We start from the raw sequence: 18,010 nt of genomic DNA, 5'->3' as shown, positions 1-18,010 counted from the left end.
GTTTATTATTACTAATCACTACCAATTATTAATATATATATAATATATATATATATATATATATATAAACATATGTTATGTTTTAGATCATTGTTTATTTGTTTATACCTGGATATCTGTTTAGCATTGAAAATCAGTAGTACCAATTAGACAAACTCCAGTATTGTTGTTTTTACTGCTCACAGTTTGGGTTGAGCACTATAAATATTTGCCCACTTAGAGACTTTTACAGTCTAGTTATAATGTATATTTTCTAAATGTTAGAATTTTTTTTAATCTTCTTCTAAAAATTATGATTTATTAAGTGCATTTTTATTCTTAATTTTATACTTAAACTTACCTAGGGTTTCTACAGGCGTAAATTTTGATGTTTTTCAAAACCTCAGGATAACATGTTTTGAGTTTATTTAAGCAGGCTGAATCAGGATAGTTTTGAGTTTTATAAAAAACTCAGGGTAGTTAAATTTTTTTTTCAAGTGTGAGCACTTTTTTTTTTTAAATAAGATTTAGTTTATTTAATTAAAGTATTTTTTAATTTTATAACCTATTTTGTTGCAAAACTTGATTCTTAATTATTTTGAAAAAATGGAATTTCAGGCCTTCAGGATATTTATTTTCGGACCCAAAGAGTAGCAAACCCTGTTTATTATAAACTCTGGCTAGCTTTTTTGCCTCAAACAGTGGCAATTCTGTAGTACTTATCTCAAATGAATAGTAGTATTCTATTCATATGATTATAAACTAAAATAAGTTTATTAACTATTTGAAGTTTATGTTTAAAAACCACTGTTTAATTTAGTCTTCATATCTTTTTATATTTAAGGCTTTGATAAAACTTTAAACTAAAGTCTATCAGCTTTCTGAGGCTTTAAAATAATACTATCTAAATATAATAATACTTTGAATATGCAGAAAGATAATACAATAAAAAAAAAAAGTAATTATAAATCACATAAATTGAAGACAAAAATTACACAAAAATGAACAAAGTTAGTTTAATATTTTACTATATCAAGATGAAAATAAATTATTTTTTTTAGTATTTATAATTTAATACAACTACAATTTAAAGTTGGTGTTATTTTATTAACTTGATTGTTATAATCAAATATAAATAAGCTAGTGTTTTTTGATAAATATTTTTGAAATCAGCTTTTAAGGTTGTAATCTTCAATTTTATGAAAAAAAAGTTACTGAGCACAAAATGCAAATTTTACTAAAATTAAATACTATATAAAAAAAAAAAATTTTGATTAACAAATTTTTTTATTATAAAATGTTTTTTGTATAAAAATCAGTAAAGTTTATCATGTAACCTAGATAAGCATATTTTTTGTTTAAGTCTAAAATAAATATTTAATAAGTAAAGAAACAATACAAAATCAAAGTTATAAACATGTAGTAAGCTTATATATATTTTTTAGTTAATTAGTTCACTAATTTTGTTCATTAAAAAGAGTTTTATTATTCTAATAAATTCTGAAGTATGGTTTTGGAATAAAAAAATGGTTTAAAGTAAACTGGCTATTTTTTTTCATTGTTTAATAAAGTGAACCTTGTATGAAATTTTCTTGAAAAAAATCATATTTAGCACTTAAACCTAAAAAAGTTCATTGAAGTTATAAAAATAAAACTGTTTGTTAAGCTTATGTAATATTTTATAAGTTTATTTGTAACTATCACAGTATTTTTAAATGTTTTAATAAACTTGATTATATTGAATTTATACAATTATATTCTAAAAATTTGAAACTGAAAGCAAAAGCTAAGTTTAAAAATAGTTGAAGTGTTTTTTGTACTGTTGTATCCAAAACTTTCATTAAACCTATTCAAAAATAAATTTTAAAAGCTATTTTTCAGAAAATAACAAGTGTTTTAGCATTGACATAAAACCTTTAGATTTATTACCCTTTTTTAAATAGTTGTTTTAAGTAAAAAAAAAGGTTTATTACATTTAATTTTGGACTTAAATTTTTTAAAACTTGTTTGAAAAAATTACAGACAAAAGATAAAAAGAAATTAGAAGTTAGTGACAAAAATTAAAAAAATAAAATAGCCAAATTTATTCAACAAAGTACAGTTAAAACATTATTTTTAATATGAATAAAACACTAACTTTCTTATTTATATAAACAGCATAAAAATATTTAAAGTTAAAGATAAAATTATGAAAATTGCAAAATTAATTGTTAATTTAAATGAGAAAAATTATCATAACTTTAAATAAAATTATATTAAACTGTATTGATTTAAATGAAGACTTTACTATTATTTTACAAATAAAAATAGTTAAAGTAACCATCTTTGAATTAAATTTTAAATAAAAAAGTATAAATAGCATTACAGTCAGCAGCATATTAAAAAAAAATTCTAGCTAAAAAAACTAAGCATAAAGCTTTATAATATTACCAAATAATTTTTTTTTGTTACAATCTCTATTATCATTAGTTATATTGATTTTGAAAACCTAATCATTTAACTCATAAATTTTTGAACAATATTTTTAAATAAGTAAACTATACAATTTTTTAACCTAGCACTCTTCACAGTATAAGATGAGAGTAAACAAATATTTGTCAAAAATAAAAACTTGCTATTTTTTTTACCAAAATCAAAAGAAACATATTACAGTCAGCAAAATACAAAAAATCAAATTATAATTTAGATTTCAGTTAAAACTAGAAAGGTTTTGCAGTTATGGTAAGAAAAGTTCTAGGAGTTTAGTATTTTACAAAAAAAAAATTAATGTAACAAGTAAAATAAACCAACAAAAAACAATAATTGTGTCTTCTAATCTTGATTAAAAAATCCAAAATAAATTAGAGTATTATTAATTGGTGTCCAACATTAAAATAAAAATATCAGCCTTCATATGAAAGCATGACATACAAACTTCAAGTTATTTTTAAAGAATTAAGATTTATTTGATTAACGTTTATTATCATTTTATATTAACGTTTATTCATATGTTCAAATACAAACCTATGGATCAAATTTTATGAATAATTTTTAAGTTCTTGCTTTTGTAAAAAAACTTAAAAATCCACTAAAAATTTATCTCATTTCAACTTTTTTTAGCAATAAAAGAACCTCAAATTTTTAGAAAGTGTTTCTTGCAATAATAAAAAAAAACTGTTGAAACAAACAAACAAAAAAACAAAAAAAGATTTTTTTATGTATTAAAAATATAAATATGTTCATTTTACAGTTTGTTATCAACAAAACAATCAGGGTTGCCACTTTACCTGGAAACCTGGAAAAACCTTGAAAAACCTGGAATTTGAGAAATTTTGAAAAAAAGCCTGGAAAAACTTGGATTTTAGATCAAAAAACATGGAAAAACCTAAAATTTTGAATAATTTTAACATTTTCAGTACTAAAATTTCAATTTGACACAAAAAATCTATCATATAAATAAGATTTTTTTGTCATCATCAAATAAAATTTTTATAAAAATAAAACATATAAAGTAACTTTACAGCATCTTTTAAATGTTTTTGTACTATTTAACACAGTTTCTTTTATAGAAATTAACTTAAAACTAAAAATAGACCCAAAAATCTTTACTTTTAAAAACCTGGAAGAAATTTGGAAAACCTGGAAAAAATTTTGAAAAAATGAGTGGCAACCCTGAACAATGTTTCACTGTTAGGAGATATATTTTTAGGGAAGCAGTTATTTATAAAGTTTCTTGTTTGAGTAAATAGTAAGAATAATAAAAGTAATCTACCGACTATGCCCGGGCTGGGCAACAGTTGCCAGACCTGTTAAAAAATTTAGTACTTGGTTGGCCGGAGCGTTTAAATTTCATTTAATTCACAAAAAATACTTAATTATGCAATTCATTTCGCCAAGAAACTAATTCTATAATGTCATTTTTGCCAATATATATAATAGTAATTACAAGTTTTCATCACAGTTGAAAATATTTTAAAGTAAATTTAAAAGACACCAATCTCAAATAATTTATATTTTCAGTTGTCATTGGAGAATATTAAAGTAGTCAAAATACACAAAAATTTTAATATACACAGTCGTCATTAAAAAGAATGAAATAATCCTAACATAAATGTATCCTAATATTAAAAAATGGCTAAACTAATTACTAAATGTTTTTAGTCAACATTAGAGAAGATGAATGAAACAAACTATAAGTAAACAAAACCTTATAATATCTCAAAAACAAGTTTTTATACACAAATTTTTCTCATACAGTCATCATCAGAAAAGACAAAGGGGTTTATCCTAATATTAAAATTAATATTAAAATATTAAAATAGTAAAAATTATAAATTATATAATTTTATGAAAATACAATTAATTTATAATTACAATATTCATTATTAAATCAAGACATATACTTCAAGATGAAATAAAACAAACTATAAGCGAACAAAAGCAATAAAAAATTTCCAAAAACAATTTTAAAAATAATTCCAGCAGTCATCGGAGAAGATGAAGGGTTTCAGCATTGCCAGCAGGAACCGCATGAAGCTGTCCAGGCAGGAGATGGAGAGGCGGAAGAAGCAGGAGGAGGAGAGGAAGATAAACGAGGAGCTGGAGAAGTTCAAGAGCACTTTCGAGGGGGGCAGGAGCAGCGTGAAGGCGTTTGTGAGGGGAGAAGTTGTCAACGCTGATCCTAAAGGTGGTTAGTTAAAATAATTATAATTATATAGTTTAATTATGGGGGGAGAATTTTTCAATGCTTGTCCTAAACTTTAAAAAAATTATTTTATTGTGCATATGTTGTTTTTTTCGTGAGGGGAGAAGTAGTGAACGCTGATCCTAAAGGTGGTTAGTTGAAAATAATTATAATTATATAGTTGTGTAGCTGTTTAATTATTGAGACATATAAATGCTGATATTAATAGTCAGGGTTTGAATATATGTTGTTAAACTGTATAGATAACTAGATTTGTATTTCGTGAAGGAAGAAGAAGTCAATGCTGATCCTAAAGGTAGTTAATTAAACATAGTTATAACTAAAATTTGTGTTGCTGTTTAACTATTGAGACATATAAATGCTTGTATTAGTAGTCAGGGTTTGAATATATGTTGTTAAACTGTATCAATAACTAGACTTGTATTTGTGAGGTTAGAGTTTTTCATGCTTGAACTAAAGGTAATTATTTGTTTTATTGTGTGTATGTTGTTTTTTTCGTGAGGAGAGAAGTAGTGAATGCTGATCCTAAAGGTAAATAGTTGAAAATAATTATACAGTTAAATTTTGAGGGGAGAATCTTTCAATGCTTGTCCTAAACTTAAGAAAATATTTTATTGTGCATATGTTGTTTTTTTTGTTAGGGTAGAAGTCGTCAACGCTGATCCTAAAGGTAGTAAATTAAAATAATTATAACTAGAAGTTGTGTGGCTATTTAACTATTGAGACATATAAATGCTGATATTAATAGTCAGGGTTTGAATATATGTTGTTAAACTGTATTGATAACTAGATTTGTATTTGTGAGGTTAGATTTTTTCAAGCTTGAATTAAAGGTAATTATTTGTTTTATTGTGTGTATGTTGTTTTTTTCGTGAGGAGAGAAGTAGTGAACGCTGATCCTAAAGGTAAATAGTTGAAAATAATTATACAGTTAAATTTTGAGGGGAGAATCTTTCAATGCTTGTCCTAAACTTAAGAAAATATTTTATTGTGCATATGTTGTTTTTTTTGTTAGGGTAGAAGTCGTCAACGCTGATCCTAAAGGTGGTAAATTAAAATAATTATAACTAGAAGTTGTGTAGCTGTTTAATTATTGAGACATATAAATGCTGATATTAATAGTCAGGGTATGGATATATGTTGTTAAACTGTATTGATAACTAGATTTGTATGTGTGAGGTTAGATTTTTTCAAGCTTGAACTAAAGGTATTATTTATTTATTAATTTTTAGATTAATTATTTATTTTATTGAGTATATGTTGTTTTTTTCTGTGAGGGGAGAAGTGGTCAACGCTGATCCTAAAGGTGGTTAGTTGAAAATAGTTATATAGTTTAATTTTGAGGGGAGAATCTTTCAATGCTTGTCCTATACTTTAAAAAAATATTTTATTGTGCATATGTTGTTTTTTTTGTTAGGGTAGAAGTTGTCAACGCTGATCCTAAAGGTAGTAAATTAAGATAATTATAACTAAAAGTTGTGAAGCTATTTAACTATTGAGACATATAAATGCTGATATTAGTAGTTAGGGTTTGAATATATGTTGTTAAACTGTATCAATAACTAGATTTGTATTTGTGAGGTTAGATTTTTTCAAGCTTGAACTAAAGGTAATTATTTGTTATATTGTGTGTATGTTGTTTTTTTCGTGAGGAGAGAAGTAGTGAACGCTGATCCTAAAGGTGGTTAGTTGAAAATAATTATAACTAAAAGTTGTGTAGCTATTTAACTATTGAGACATATAAATGCTTGTATTAGTAGTTAGGGTTTGAATATATGTTGTTAAACTGTATAGATAACTGGATTTGTATTTGTGAGGTTAGAGTTTTTTAAGCTTGAACTAAAGGTATTATTTATTAATTAGTTGATTAATTATTTATTAATTATTAGATTAATTATTTGTTTTATTGTGTTGTTTTTTTCGTGAGGGGAGAAGTAGTCAATGCTGATTCTAAAGGTGGTAAAAAGTAGATAAGTACCAACATTTATTACTTTGTTCAAAATAGTTGGTTGTTTAACAACCTTCAGGCAAATCAGGACTGAATAATGTATTGTTGTTGAAACAAATTGGTTACATGAAAATTCAAATTCTGACAATTCAAATTCTTTAAAAAATATTTAAAACACTATATCTCAAAAAGTAGTATAAATTTAAAAAATAAGAAAATTCATATGTAGATCTTATTAAAATCTACAAGCCAATTTTTATTTTTTGCACAATCTTGAATACTTTTCAAGTTATTTTAAAATTACTAAAAATAACTATGTCTTTTTACTTAACTTAAGCCATATATCAAAAAAAAAACCAATGTTTTGCAAAATGAAAAAAACGGCTTTTGAATATTAATAGAACTTACGTATGAATTTTCTATATTTTACAAATACACATTACTTTTTTAGTTGTGACCCTTTTAACTTTTTTTTTAAGAATTTGAATAGTCGTGCACCCAGTAAAATTGCAACCCCCAAACAAAATGTTCAAAAAAATTTTAAACTAATTTGTTATTATATATTTAAATTTAACACTTTTCAGTCAAATCAACGCCCAACAAAATGTACCTTCCGCCCAAGGGAAGCCTGCTGGATCCGCCCAAGCAGTCGCGGTTTTCCCCCCTTGTGAAACCCGCCCCTGAAAAACCAGTCATCAAAGTTTGATTTTTGCAACTGTTTGTTTGAATTATCAAGTTCTCTGCAAAAACTTTTAATGTGTTTGAGAGACTAAAATTTGTGACAGTTTTATTGTTGCGTTTATCTTTACTGTTCATAGATTTTTACTGATAAAAAGCTTTATTAGTTTATGTTTTGTATGTTTTGATAACTGTACAGCTTTTAACTTTCAGTCTTAAATAAATCTGCAATCAATTATTCTAGTTGTTTTTTCCTAGATTACTTTGATAGCCTTAAAATTAGAATTTTATGTCTTACAAAATTATTTTTTTCAGAAAAACCAATTGAAGAAAAAAAGTGTCCTTGAAAGTTTCAAGGTAAGTTAATATTTTAATTTAAGTTATTTTGTATATTACATATTGAATAAATTTTCTTTAAACACATGTCTGCTGGCTTATTATAATACCGTTTCTTTTAACCTGTTATTTTTGCGCTGCACTGCAACAAAAATGCTTTTCAGCATCAGTTGACAAATGAAAATTAAGTATCAAGCATGAACACAACAAAGTTTAAATTGACTCGAGCAAGTCCGAATCTCTTGAAACTTTTAACAACCTGATTAGCAGTAAAAATAGAAAAAAAAGGAAATTTGGATTGAAAGTAATTGTTAGTAAAAACCGAACTATAAACACAGGACGAGATCAAGCAAATGCAAATAGAAAGGGAGCAGCGGCACGCGGTCAAGAAGGCGCTGAAAGAAGCGCAGGAAGCGCCGCAGAGAAAAACGAGGTTCGAACCGATAAAAGACGTCAACGTTCTGCTACCGGATATTCACTGTGCGTTTTCGTTTGTTATTGTTTAGAACATTAGTTTGTTATTAAATTGCTGTTTGCTTGAAAGACTTCAATTTCACACTGCCAGATTTTGATTGTTTGTATATTATAAATATGAATATTAAATTAAGTCTATTACTCAAAGTGCTGTTTATTTGAAAAACGTCAACGTTCTTCTGCCGGATATTCACTGTACGTTTTCGTTTGTTGTTTAGAACATCAGTTTCTTATTAAATTAAAATTACTGTTTATTAAAAAAAAATTAGTTTCACACTACCAGATTTTCATTGTTTGTTAAGGGCATAGGGGGGGGGGGTAAACACCCTTTTTTGGTTTTTGATCTTATATTATATAGTTTTTACTAAGCTACAAGATGCTTTTTACAGATTTAAAAAGTTCAAAATAATTTTTGAGATATAGCTTTTCAAAGTCCGAGGCAACAATAGGGTCCTTATAAGAGGCGCAAACTAAAACGGCAAATAACTAGAAATTACTAAAAATCTATCTCCTTCTAGGTTTTTTGAGATAACTACCTCAAACTTTCAGAAAATTTTCCTTGCAGTATTTAGAAAATTCTGTCGGATATGAATTTAAAAAAATTAAAAAATAAAAATTTTATAACAAGAAAACAAAAAAAAAACTGTTTTTTTATTTATTTTATATATAAATTTTTTATTTTCTATTTATTTAAAAATTCCTTCCGACAGAATTTTCTAACTATATCAAGGAACATTTCCTAAAAGTTTGAAGTAGTTATCTCAAAAAACGTAGGAGGAGATAGATTTTTAGTGAAATAGTCTATTTTTGCCGTTTTAGTTTGCGCCTCCCATAAGAAACCTATTGTTGGCTCCGACTTAGACTAGCTATATCTCAAAAACTATTTTAAAATTTTAAAATCTGTAAAAAGCATCTTGTAGCTTAGTAAAAACTATATAAAATAAGATCAAAAACCAAAAAAAGGTGTTTACCCCCCCCCCCCCCCCTTATGCCCTTAATTAATAAAGATATAAGCGTTTAGTTATATTTATTATTATTCAAAATGCTAATTAAATAAAAGATTCAATGTACTTCTTTCAGATATTCACTGTTTGATCACTAATATGAATAATTTTATTTTTTTTTGATTATGTACTGTGTAATTAAATTATTCATGAAGCAGTACACTTTAATAAACATTAAATAGTCAGTAGCAGTTCCATTGATGTTTTACCCAGACACTTACTTATAAACACATTGAATTAGTTTTACTTCGCAGCTTTTCCTTCATGAATTTCAAAAAACTTGCTTGACTCATTCATCTAACACGTTCTATTTAAGCTTATCTTAGACTACAGTTAAATTTCACTGTTTCTTTGATCAAATTACATAGAAAGTTACCTTACTGAAATTAACTTCATCTCCGCAGCTTTCCCGTCGCTGCTGGCGGACGACTTGCTGGACACTTCCTTCAAGGACGACCCCAAAACCACCAACCTGTTCCTAGGCAACGTCAACCCCACGGTCGATGAGTCGAAACTGTGCGAACTGTTCGGTAAATACGGACCTCTGGCCAGTGTGAAGGTTTTTATTATATTTTATTATTTGTTTGAATTATTTGAAATGGCAATGATAATTATGCTGTTTGTGATGCCCTTAGTATATATTAAATTTAATTAAAATGTTCTTTAAGGTGTAAAATTTATTTACTAAATCTTTATAATGTTTTTGTTGACAATATTAAGTTTACAGCTCCCGAAATTGAGTAAGGATTATATTCAATTTTACCGTTTTCTTTTTATAGTATGAACAAAACCATGTTACTTATGAAATTTAGTGTGATAAATTTATAAAGCTTAGAAAACCAAAATTTGATTATCATGAAAATTTTCGAAGTTAATTTATTTTATATTGATTATTATTAAAATGTTTTTATATATTATTTGGGTACGTTTTAAATTTTAGTACTTTGTATTAAAAGTTTAAATTTGTATATTTATTTATTTTTGAAATTTCATCAATAACTTATATTAACATTTGGAATGTCACTGAGCTCAAAACATTTGAAATGTCATAATGCATTTAATAAGTATTCAGAGTTTCAATATGCGTTCACATAAATGTTTAATGTCGTCACCAATATTGAAAACGTCAATATATATTTTTAACATTTGAAATATCATCACTAATTTTTTTAACATTTGAAATATCATCACTAATTTTTTTAACATTTGAAATATCATCACTAATTTTTTTAACATTTGAAATATCATCACTAATTTTTTTAAAATTTGAAACGTCATTACGCAGATAATGTGGCCGCGCACGGACGAAGAAAAGGCGCGCGAGAGGAACTGCGCTTTTGTCGCCTACATGACCAGGAAAGACGCCGACAGAGCGCTCAGACACTTGCAGGGTTTGTGAAGAAATATTTATATTACATTGTTCTAAAAATACCTAATTTTTTTGGGTATATTTTTGATTATTTAGCGCTCAGACACTTGCAGGGTTTGTTAGATTATTTTAAAACTATGTGTAATTTTTTGGTTTGAGAAAAATATATATATATATGTTTTGAAAATAAAATGAAAAAAGTACCAAATTTTTTTTGGGTATATTATTTGATTATTTAGCACTAAGCAGGGTTGCCACTTTACCTGGAAACCTGGAAAAACCTGGAATTTGACAATTTAGGCTAAAATAACCTGGAAAAACCTGGAAATTTGATCAAAAAAACCTAGAATTTTTAATAACTTTAACATTTTCAGTTGTAAAATTTTGATTTGACACAAAAAATCTATCATATAATTAAGATTTTTTGTCATCATCAAAAATTTTTTTATTAAAAAACACAATTAAAGTAACTTCATAGTATCTTTTAAATGCTTTTATTCTATTTAACACATTTTCTTTAATATAAATTAACTTAAAACTAAAAATAGACCCTAAAATGTGTACTTTTAAAAACCTGGAAGAAATTTGGAAAACTTGGAAAAAAATTTGAAAAAATGAGTGGCAACCCTGACTCAGGTATTTGTAGGGTTTGTGAAGAAATATTTATATAACATTGTTTTAAAATAAAATGAAAAAAATACAACTTTTTTTTGGGTATATTATTTGACTATTTAGTGCTTAGACCAGGGGTTCCCAACCAGGGGTGCTCGCACCCCTTGGGGGTGCGAGGCAGCATTCCAGGGGGTGCGAGATGGCTTTTCATTTTTGTATGATAAATAAGGAGACTTTCACTCTCTAATAAAGTTTACAAAGTTAAAAAGTACATTGTGTTATAAAAAGAAGTTGACACTAATTTTCTGAATAAATTAATTTTAGTTATATATCATAGAGTAAGAGCGCTTTTCTAGAAGTAAATTCATTTTATTAATTTCATATAATAGCTGTTAGTTTAGAATTAACATTTCAGTAAAGCTTTCTTAAAGTTTTACACCTGTGAATTTTAATCATCTATTCTTTAAATATTTTATTTTCTTAACTGGCCATTAGTTGTTTAAAACAGTTTATGAGCTAGCATCTATTTTAATTGAAATACTTTATTAAAAATTAGTATCTTAAGCAGGTTTTTTATTAGCTGTTAAGAACAGGTTCTGTTAAGTCTATTACATTTATAATGTAATCTTCATTTAAGTAACTTCTAATAATTCTAAGTATTTTTTAAAACAGTTACTTCGAACTTATTTTACTTAATGAATTAAATTCAATTATATTACTTATAAAAAGATCTTTTTATAGCTATTTACAAAAGTTTTAATTTAGGGAATTTTTTTGACCAAAATATGATGCTACGCCACTGTTGTAAGCATAAAAACTTTTTTAGTATTTGCTTTTATACATATATTTTTCAATTTAAGACTTTTAAATATTTTAACTTTAAAAAATCTTAACTCAAACTCTTATTATTTTGAAACCTCCTAGCTGCTAGTTCTGAAAATAAAACATCACATAAGCTTAACTTAAAACAGATGATTTTTACTTTTTAAGTACACATATTCATAACAAAATGTATAAAAAGTTTATTTTTAATTTTAAGCCTAATATTTTAAAATCCAGTGCTTTTTCCTCACTTCTAATATATTTTTAAATCTTAAAAAACTGAATGAAAAAGACATAGGCTGAAGCATTTTTTTTGTATAAATTAAAAAATAGATAAAACTTGTTCGAATATAGTTTATTATATTTCTAAATTTCCAAGTATTTTGTTTTTGTTAATATAGTACACTATCATAAAAATTAAAATACAAATTATTAATTAATAAAAACAATGATTTTATAATCAAATTATTAATAAATAATAATAGCATACAGTACTAGGGGTGCGAGATCAAATTAAGAGACTTTAGGGGTGCGGGGCATTAAAAAGGTTGGGAACCACTGGCTTAGACACTTGCAGGGTTTGTTAGATTATTTTAAAACTATGTGTAATTTTTTGGTTTGAGAAAAATATATATATATATGTTTTGAAAATAAAATGAAAAAAGTACCAAATTTTTTTGGGTATATTATTTGATTATTTAGCACTAAGCAGGGTTGCCACTTTACCTGGAAACCTGGAAAAACCTGGAATTTGACAATTTAGGCTAAAATAACCTGGAAAAACCTGGAAATTTGATCAAAAAACCTAGAATTTTTAATAACTTTAACATTTTCAGTTGTAAAATTTTGATTTGACACAAAAAATCTATCATATAATTAAGATTTTTTGTCATCATCAAAAATTTTTTTATTAAAAAACACAATTAAAGTAACTTCATATTATCTTTTAAATGCTTTTATTCTATTTAACACATTTTCTTTAATATAAATTAACTTAAAACTAAAAATAGACCCTAAAATGTGTACTTTTAAAAACCTGGAAGAAATTTGGAAAACTTGGAAAAAAATTTGAAAAAATGAGTGGCAACCCTGACTCAGGTATTTGTAGGGTTTGTGAAGAAATATTTATATAACATTGTTTTAAAATAAAATGAAAAAAATACAACTTTTTTTTGGGTATACTATTTGACTATTTAGTGCTTAGACATTTGCAGGGTGAAGAAATATTTATATAACATTGTTCTAAAAATAAAATGAAAAAAATATAAATTTTTTTTTTGGGTATACTATTTGATTATTTAGCGCTCAGACATTTTCAGGGTTTGTGAAGAAACATTTGTATTACATTGTTCTAAAAATAAAATGAATAAAATATTTGGGTATGTTATTTGATTTATTACCTATTTTTTTGGGTATATTATTTGATTATTTAGCTCTCAGGCACTTGCAGGGTTTGTATGACTATTTTCGATATTTAATTTATTTTTTACACGTCTCAATTTCTAAAACTCTTAAGTCAGGTCCTGATAAAACTGTAATTGTGTTTCAATAATATTACATCAGCTTTTGATAGTATAATGTTTAAACAACTGAGAATCCAAGTCCAATAGTTATTGAGTTTTATAATTTTTACAAAAAAATTATATAAAATCCTAAACCAGTGTGAACTTGGTAATTACTTATTTTAAATTTTGTTATTAACATTACACATCCAGGACATGATTACTTTGGGTCATCGTTTTCAATTACATCTTTGTGTAGTTTTTGTTTAAAGCATTTAAAAAATTTTAGTTTTAGAAACAAATTTAATTAAAAGCCCTTACCAGTAGGGGCTAAACACTTGTTCGATAATTTAAGTTTTGTCCTTGTAAATTTAAATAACTCACACCACAAACAGGACGCGACCACGTATTTTTCAGTTTTTATTTTTTAGATTTTTTTATTAGTTTGATTTTTTGTTTAATGTTTGACTGAATACATTTTACAAATCAAATATTTTTTTTTTACTTAATTTTTTTTTTCAATATTTAGTTTTTAGATATTTGTGTTTACCATTCTTACAGGACGCGACTGCGAATCAAGATTATATAAATCAGAAACTTTTTTTTTTAATTTTTTTTTAGATACAGTGCTTATTCACTTATCCGTACACGTTTGGCAAGATTTTTCTGTAAACAATTCCGGATAACCAAAATTCCGGATAACTACAAAAACTAATTTTTTCATTTAATAATATAACTGCTGCATATTGTGCAATGCATAACAAAAGTGTTATAGTAAAAACAAATACATAGTAATTGTAAGTAATATATAATAAAATGATAAATAGTAAAAGCTAAACTTAAGGTTAATTAATTAATTAATTTTTTCTATGGTAGAAAAACATCAGACTTACTAACTCTCTGCAACTATATACATTTTTAATGGGTCAAGCAAGTAAAATTAATCATTTTTAATTCCACCTGCCCTAACAGTTAATAAAATAAAATATTAGTTTTGTTTAAAAGAAAATATAAATGAAATTTATCTTTAAAACCAAAAAATAATGTAAACCTATCTCTTTAAATGAAATGAAAGACTTTTTTTTTAAATTAAGAAAACAGACAGAAAGAAAACGGGAAACTTTGACTATGTTTAAAGTCAATTTAACGGAAACACATCTATCCCTAACTAACAAGCAGGGTTGCCACTCGGTCAGGAAAAGTCACGAAATCAGGAAAAGTCAGGATAAATTTTAAAAAATAACAAAAGTCAGGAAAAGTCAGGAAATTTGATAAAATTTAAAAATAAGTTAGATTTTGTCAGTTTAAATTTACAAAATTCCTTGTTTTTCAAAGCCTTCAATTGGTAAAAATTAATTAAGAGTCCTTTAAAGTCAGAAAAAAATTCCAAAGTTTTCCTAGAAATTTACAAAAATATTTTATTTTATTTCCAATGCCTTCACCTGGTATAAATTGGTAAAATATCCTTTATAAAACTGCAAAAATTTTCTATTAACATATTGAACAAGTACCCTACTTGAACAAGCAGATTTTGTAAGCTTTTTAGTATTGATGATCTGTAGCAAGGACACATTCATAGTGAAACTGTGATATATACACAAAAGTTTATCTAGCATAATTTTAGAATAGTGTTTTTTGTTTAAATAATTGAGTTCTTTATAACTAAGAAGTTAGTTTAGTATTTTATGTAACAAGTTAATGAATACTTTGCCTCTTAATAATTTTTTTAAATTCGTTTAAAATTTATAAATTAAGTTATAAGAGAGATAGATGCCAAGATTAAGTATTTGTTTGTATTTTTTGTAGAGTAATTTAAGTTTTTAAAGTAAATAAGAGTATATTTATTTGTTACAAATTTTATACTAAATGATAAGAGGAAATATTTTATAAAACAGATATGTAGTTTAATTTTTAATTTCTTTTTTTTACAGTTACTTAAGTATATTCTTTTTTAATTGATTTTTAATTTAAGAATTTTATTTTAAATAGTTTGGGTAGTATTTTATTAAACTAATAACAATTTATATAAGTAAAACTGATTTAGAAAAGTCAGGAAATTTTTGGTAAAAAGTCAGGAAAAGTCAGGAAATTTTTCTCAGCATGATCAGTGGCAACCATGAACAAGTTTTTATTGGAAGTTTTACTAAAATTAGAAATAATAGACGTTTTTCTATAGTTTTTCCACGTTTTTAGCAGAAAACTCATGGGATTTAAAAAGTTGCGAAACTTTTTGAATGAATTTTGTGTTTACTATTGAAATTTTTTTGAATTTTTTCCGAAACTGTCCGGATAAGTGAGCGTCCGGATAAGTGAATAAGCACTGTATTTGTATAATAATTTAATTAGTCAATAATTTTTTTTCAGTATTTAATTTTTAGATATTTTTATTTACCACTCTAACAAGACGCGACTACGAATCAAGATCATATAAATCAGATATTTTAAATATTTTTATTACAACTCACCCCAACAGGACGCGACTACGAATCAAGATCATATAAATCCGATATTTTTTTTAATTTTTTTTATTTTTTAAATATTTTTACCCCGACAGGACGCGACTACGAGGGGTTCGAGATGAAGCTGGGCTACGGCAAGTGCGTGCCCATCCCCCCGCAACCCATCTACGTTCCCCCCAAGATGAAACTGGCCCGCATGCCCCCGCCCCAGTCCGGCCTCCCCTTCAACGCGCAGCCGCTGGACCCGCTGAAGAAGTCCACCAACGGCATGCCGCCCCACTTCATCAACAAAACAGATTTCGATAACGTTCGTTTTTGTATGGAGAAAAATATTATATATATATATATAGTTTTTAATGTGTAGTACCTTTTTGTTAAGTTCGAAAGTTTTAAAGTTAATTTCCACTTCATCAACAAAACAGATTTCGATAACGTTTTTTTTATGGAGGATAATATTATCAACATTATATTATATATATATACAGTTTTTAATGTGTAGTAACTTTTTGTTAAGTTCGAAAGATTTAAAGTTAAATTCCACCTCATCAACAAAACAGATTTCGATAACGTTTTTTTTTATGGAGGATAATATTATCAATATTATATTATATATATGTAGTTTTTAATGTGTAGTACCTTTTTGTTAAGTTCGAAAGTTTTAAAGTTAATTTCCACCTCATCAACAAAACAGATTTCGATAAGGTTTTTTTTATGGAGGATAATATTATCAACATTATATTATATATATATACAGTTTTTAATGTGTAGTAACTTTTTGTTAAGTTCGAAAGTTTTAAAGTTAATTTCCACTTCATGAACAAAACAGATTTCGATAACGTTTGTTTTAATACGGAGAATAAGATTTTTAATAATGTATATACTTTTAATCTACAATTACTTTTTTGGTCATGAATTTTAAGCTAATTTCCACTATATCAACAGAACTTATTTCCATAATGTTTTTTACTTAAGTTAATTGTAGTTTTAGATAAATTAATTTTGGTTTATTAGATTGTGCGTGACTTTAGACTTTTAAGCTAGTGTTCATCAAAAAATTATACTTCAAAGATGATTTTTTTATGTTTGGTTAAGTTAATTTCATTTAAATAAATACAGTTAGTATTTTCTCTGGTTTTAAAAGTAATTTTAATTGGTTATTGCAATTTTTTTTGAATATTTTTTTTAAAGCCTGGCTAACAATTGTTATATTACTCAAGTGTTTATACTTTTAAATGTTTAATCAAAAAAATTGACTTCAATAATGTTTTTTTTCTTTATAAATTGTTAGATTATTTATGTTTTTAACAATTACTTTTCAACATGTTTTTTTCACACAGACACTGGTAAATTCAAAAGTGATAGTGGTTACTCCAACTGACAGGTAAAATTAAATTGTTATACTAAAACTTATTTAAATCCCGTATAATAAAACAAAGTTTCAAAAGTTTTATAATAAAAAAAAAGAAACGGTATGATTTTATGTAAGCAACTTATTCAAAATTTTTTTTAATACATAACTTCATTGAGATTTACTGCTGAAAAAGAACCGCATATGTATTATTTTGTATTATGTTGACAATCGGTGTAAATTTAACAAAGTACGCAAAGTTTTAATTATACAAAAGGTGCCCATGTAATGAGTAATAGACCAAGTGAGCTTGTTTACAAGAAAAATAGATTCTTAACAACATTTTAAAAAACAGCTTATTGATGTATTATAGTATATATGAGCAACAAGCGTAATTTTTTTTTCCACAGACCTGTCATTTCTAAGCTTGGTCTTGTTTTGTCGTTATCTGGGTTTCCAAAAAACCTGGAATTTGACAATTCAGGCTAAAAAACCTGTAATTTACAACAAAATTCACTAAAACTACCTGGGAAAACTTGGAATTTTTAAAAACTTTAACATGTCAAGTAGTAAAATTTCGATTTGACTCAAAAAATCAATCATGAAGATAAAAGTTTTTTGGCAGCATCAAGTATTTTTTTACTAAACAACTCATTTAAAGTAGTTTTCGAATATCTTTTTAATGTATTTATACTATTTTACACCGCTTCTTACCTTAAACTTAACTATAAACTAAAAATAGACCCAAAAATGTGTGCTTTCAAAAACCTGGAGAATATTTTCCAAAAACATTTG

The 18,010-nt window shown here is 25.8% G+C and overlaps 1 protein-coding gene across 4 annotated transcripts in view; it reads left to right on the top strand.

Moving 5' to 3' along the window:
• Positions 1-914: 914 nt before the first annotated feature.
• LOC145842587 (U2 snRNP-associated SURP motif-containing protein-like) overlaps positions 915-18,010 on the top strand; it is a 30,137-nt gene continuing 13,041 nt past the window's right edge. For 2 of the 4 annotated variants that reach the window (XM_082950056.1, XM_082950053.1), the window contains exons 1-9: positions 919-989; positions 4,441-4,648; positions 7,196-7,311; positions 7,605-7,646; positions 7,964-8,105; positions 9,508-9,662; positions 10,389-10,494; positions 15,963-16,174; positions 17,205-17,248. In XM_082950056.1, the coding sequence (XP_082806182.1) occupies positions 981-989; positions 4,441-4,648; positions 7,196-7,311; positions 7,605-7,646; positions 7,964-8,105; positions 9,508-9,662; positions 10,389-10,494; positions 15,963-16,174; positions 17,205-17,248 (1,034 nt within the window). In that variant the 5' untranslated portion in view covers positions 919-980. Of the gene's footprint in view, positions 990-4,440; positions 4,649-7,195; positions 7,312-7,604; positions 7,647-7,963; positions 8,106-9,507; positions 9,663-10,388; positions 10,495-15,962; positions 16,175-17,204; positions 17,249-18,010 lie in introns of all 4 variants that reach the window. The other 2 variants (XM_082950055.1, XM_082950054.1) reach the window with 2 other exon arrangements.

The sequence above is a fragment of the Thalia democratica genome, chromosome 8 (assembly GCF_965202585.1).
Source record: "Thalia democratica chromosome 8, ktThaDemo2.hap1.1, whole genome shotgun sequence".
NCBI lineage: Eukaryota > Metazoa > Chordata > Thaliacea > Salpida > Salpidae > Thalia > Thalia democratica.
Note: the sequence above shows the minus strand (reverse complement) of the source record. Positions and strands in the feature narration are given on the sequence as shown.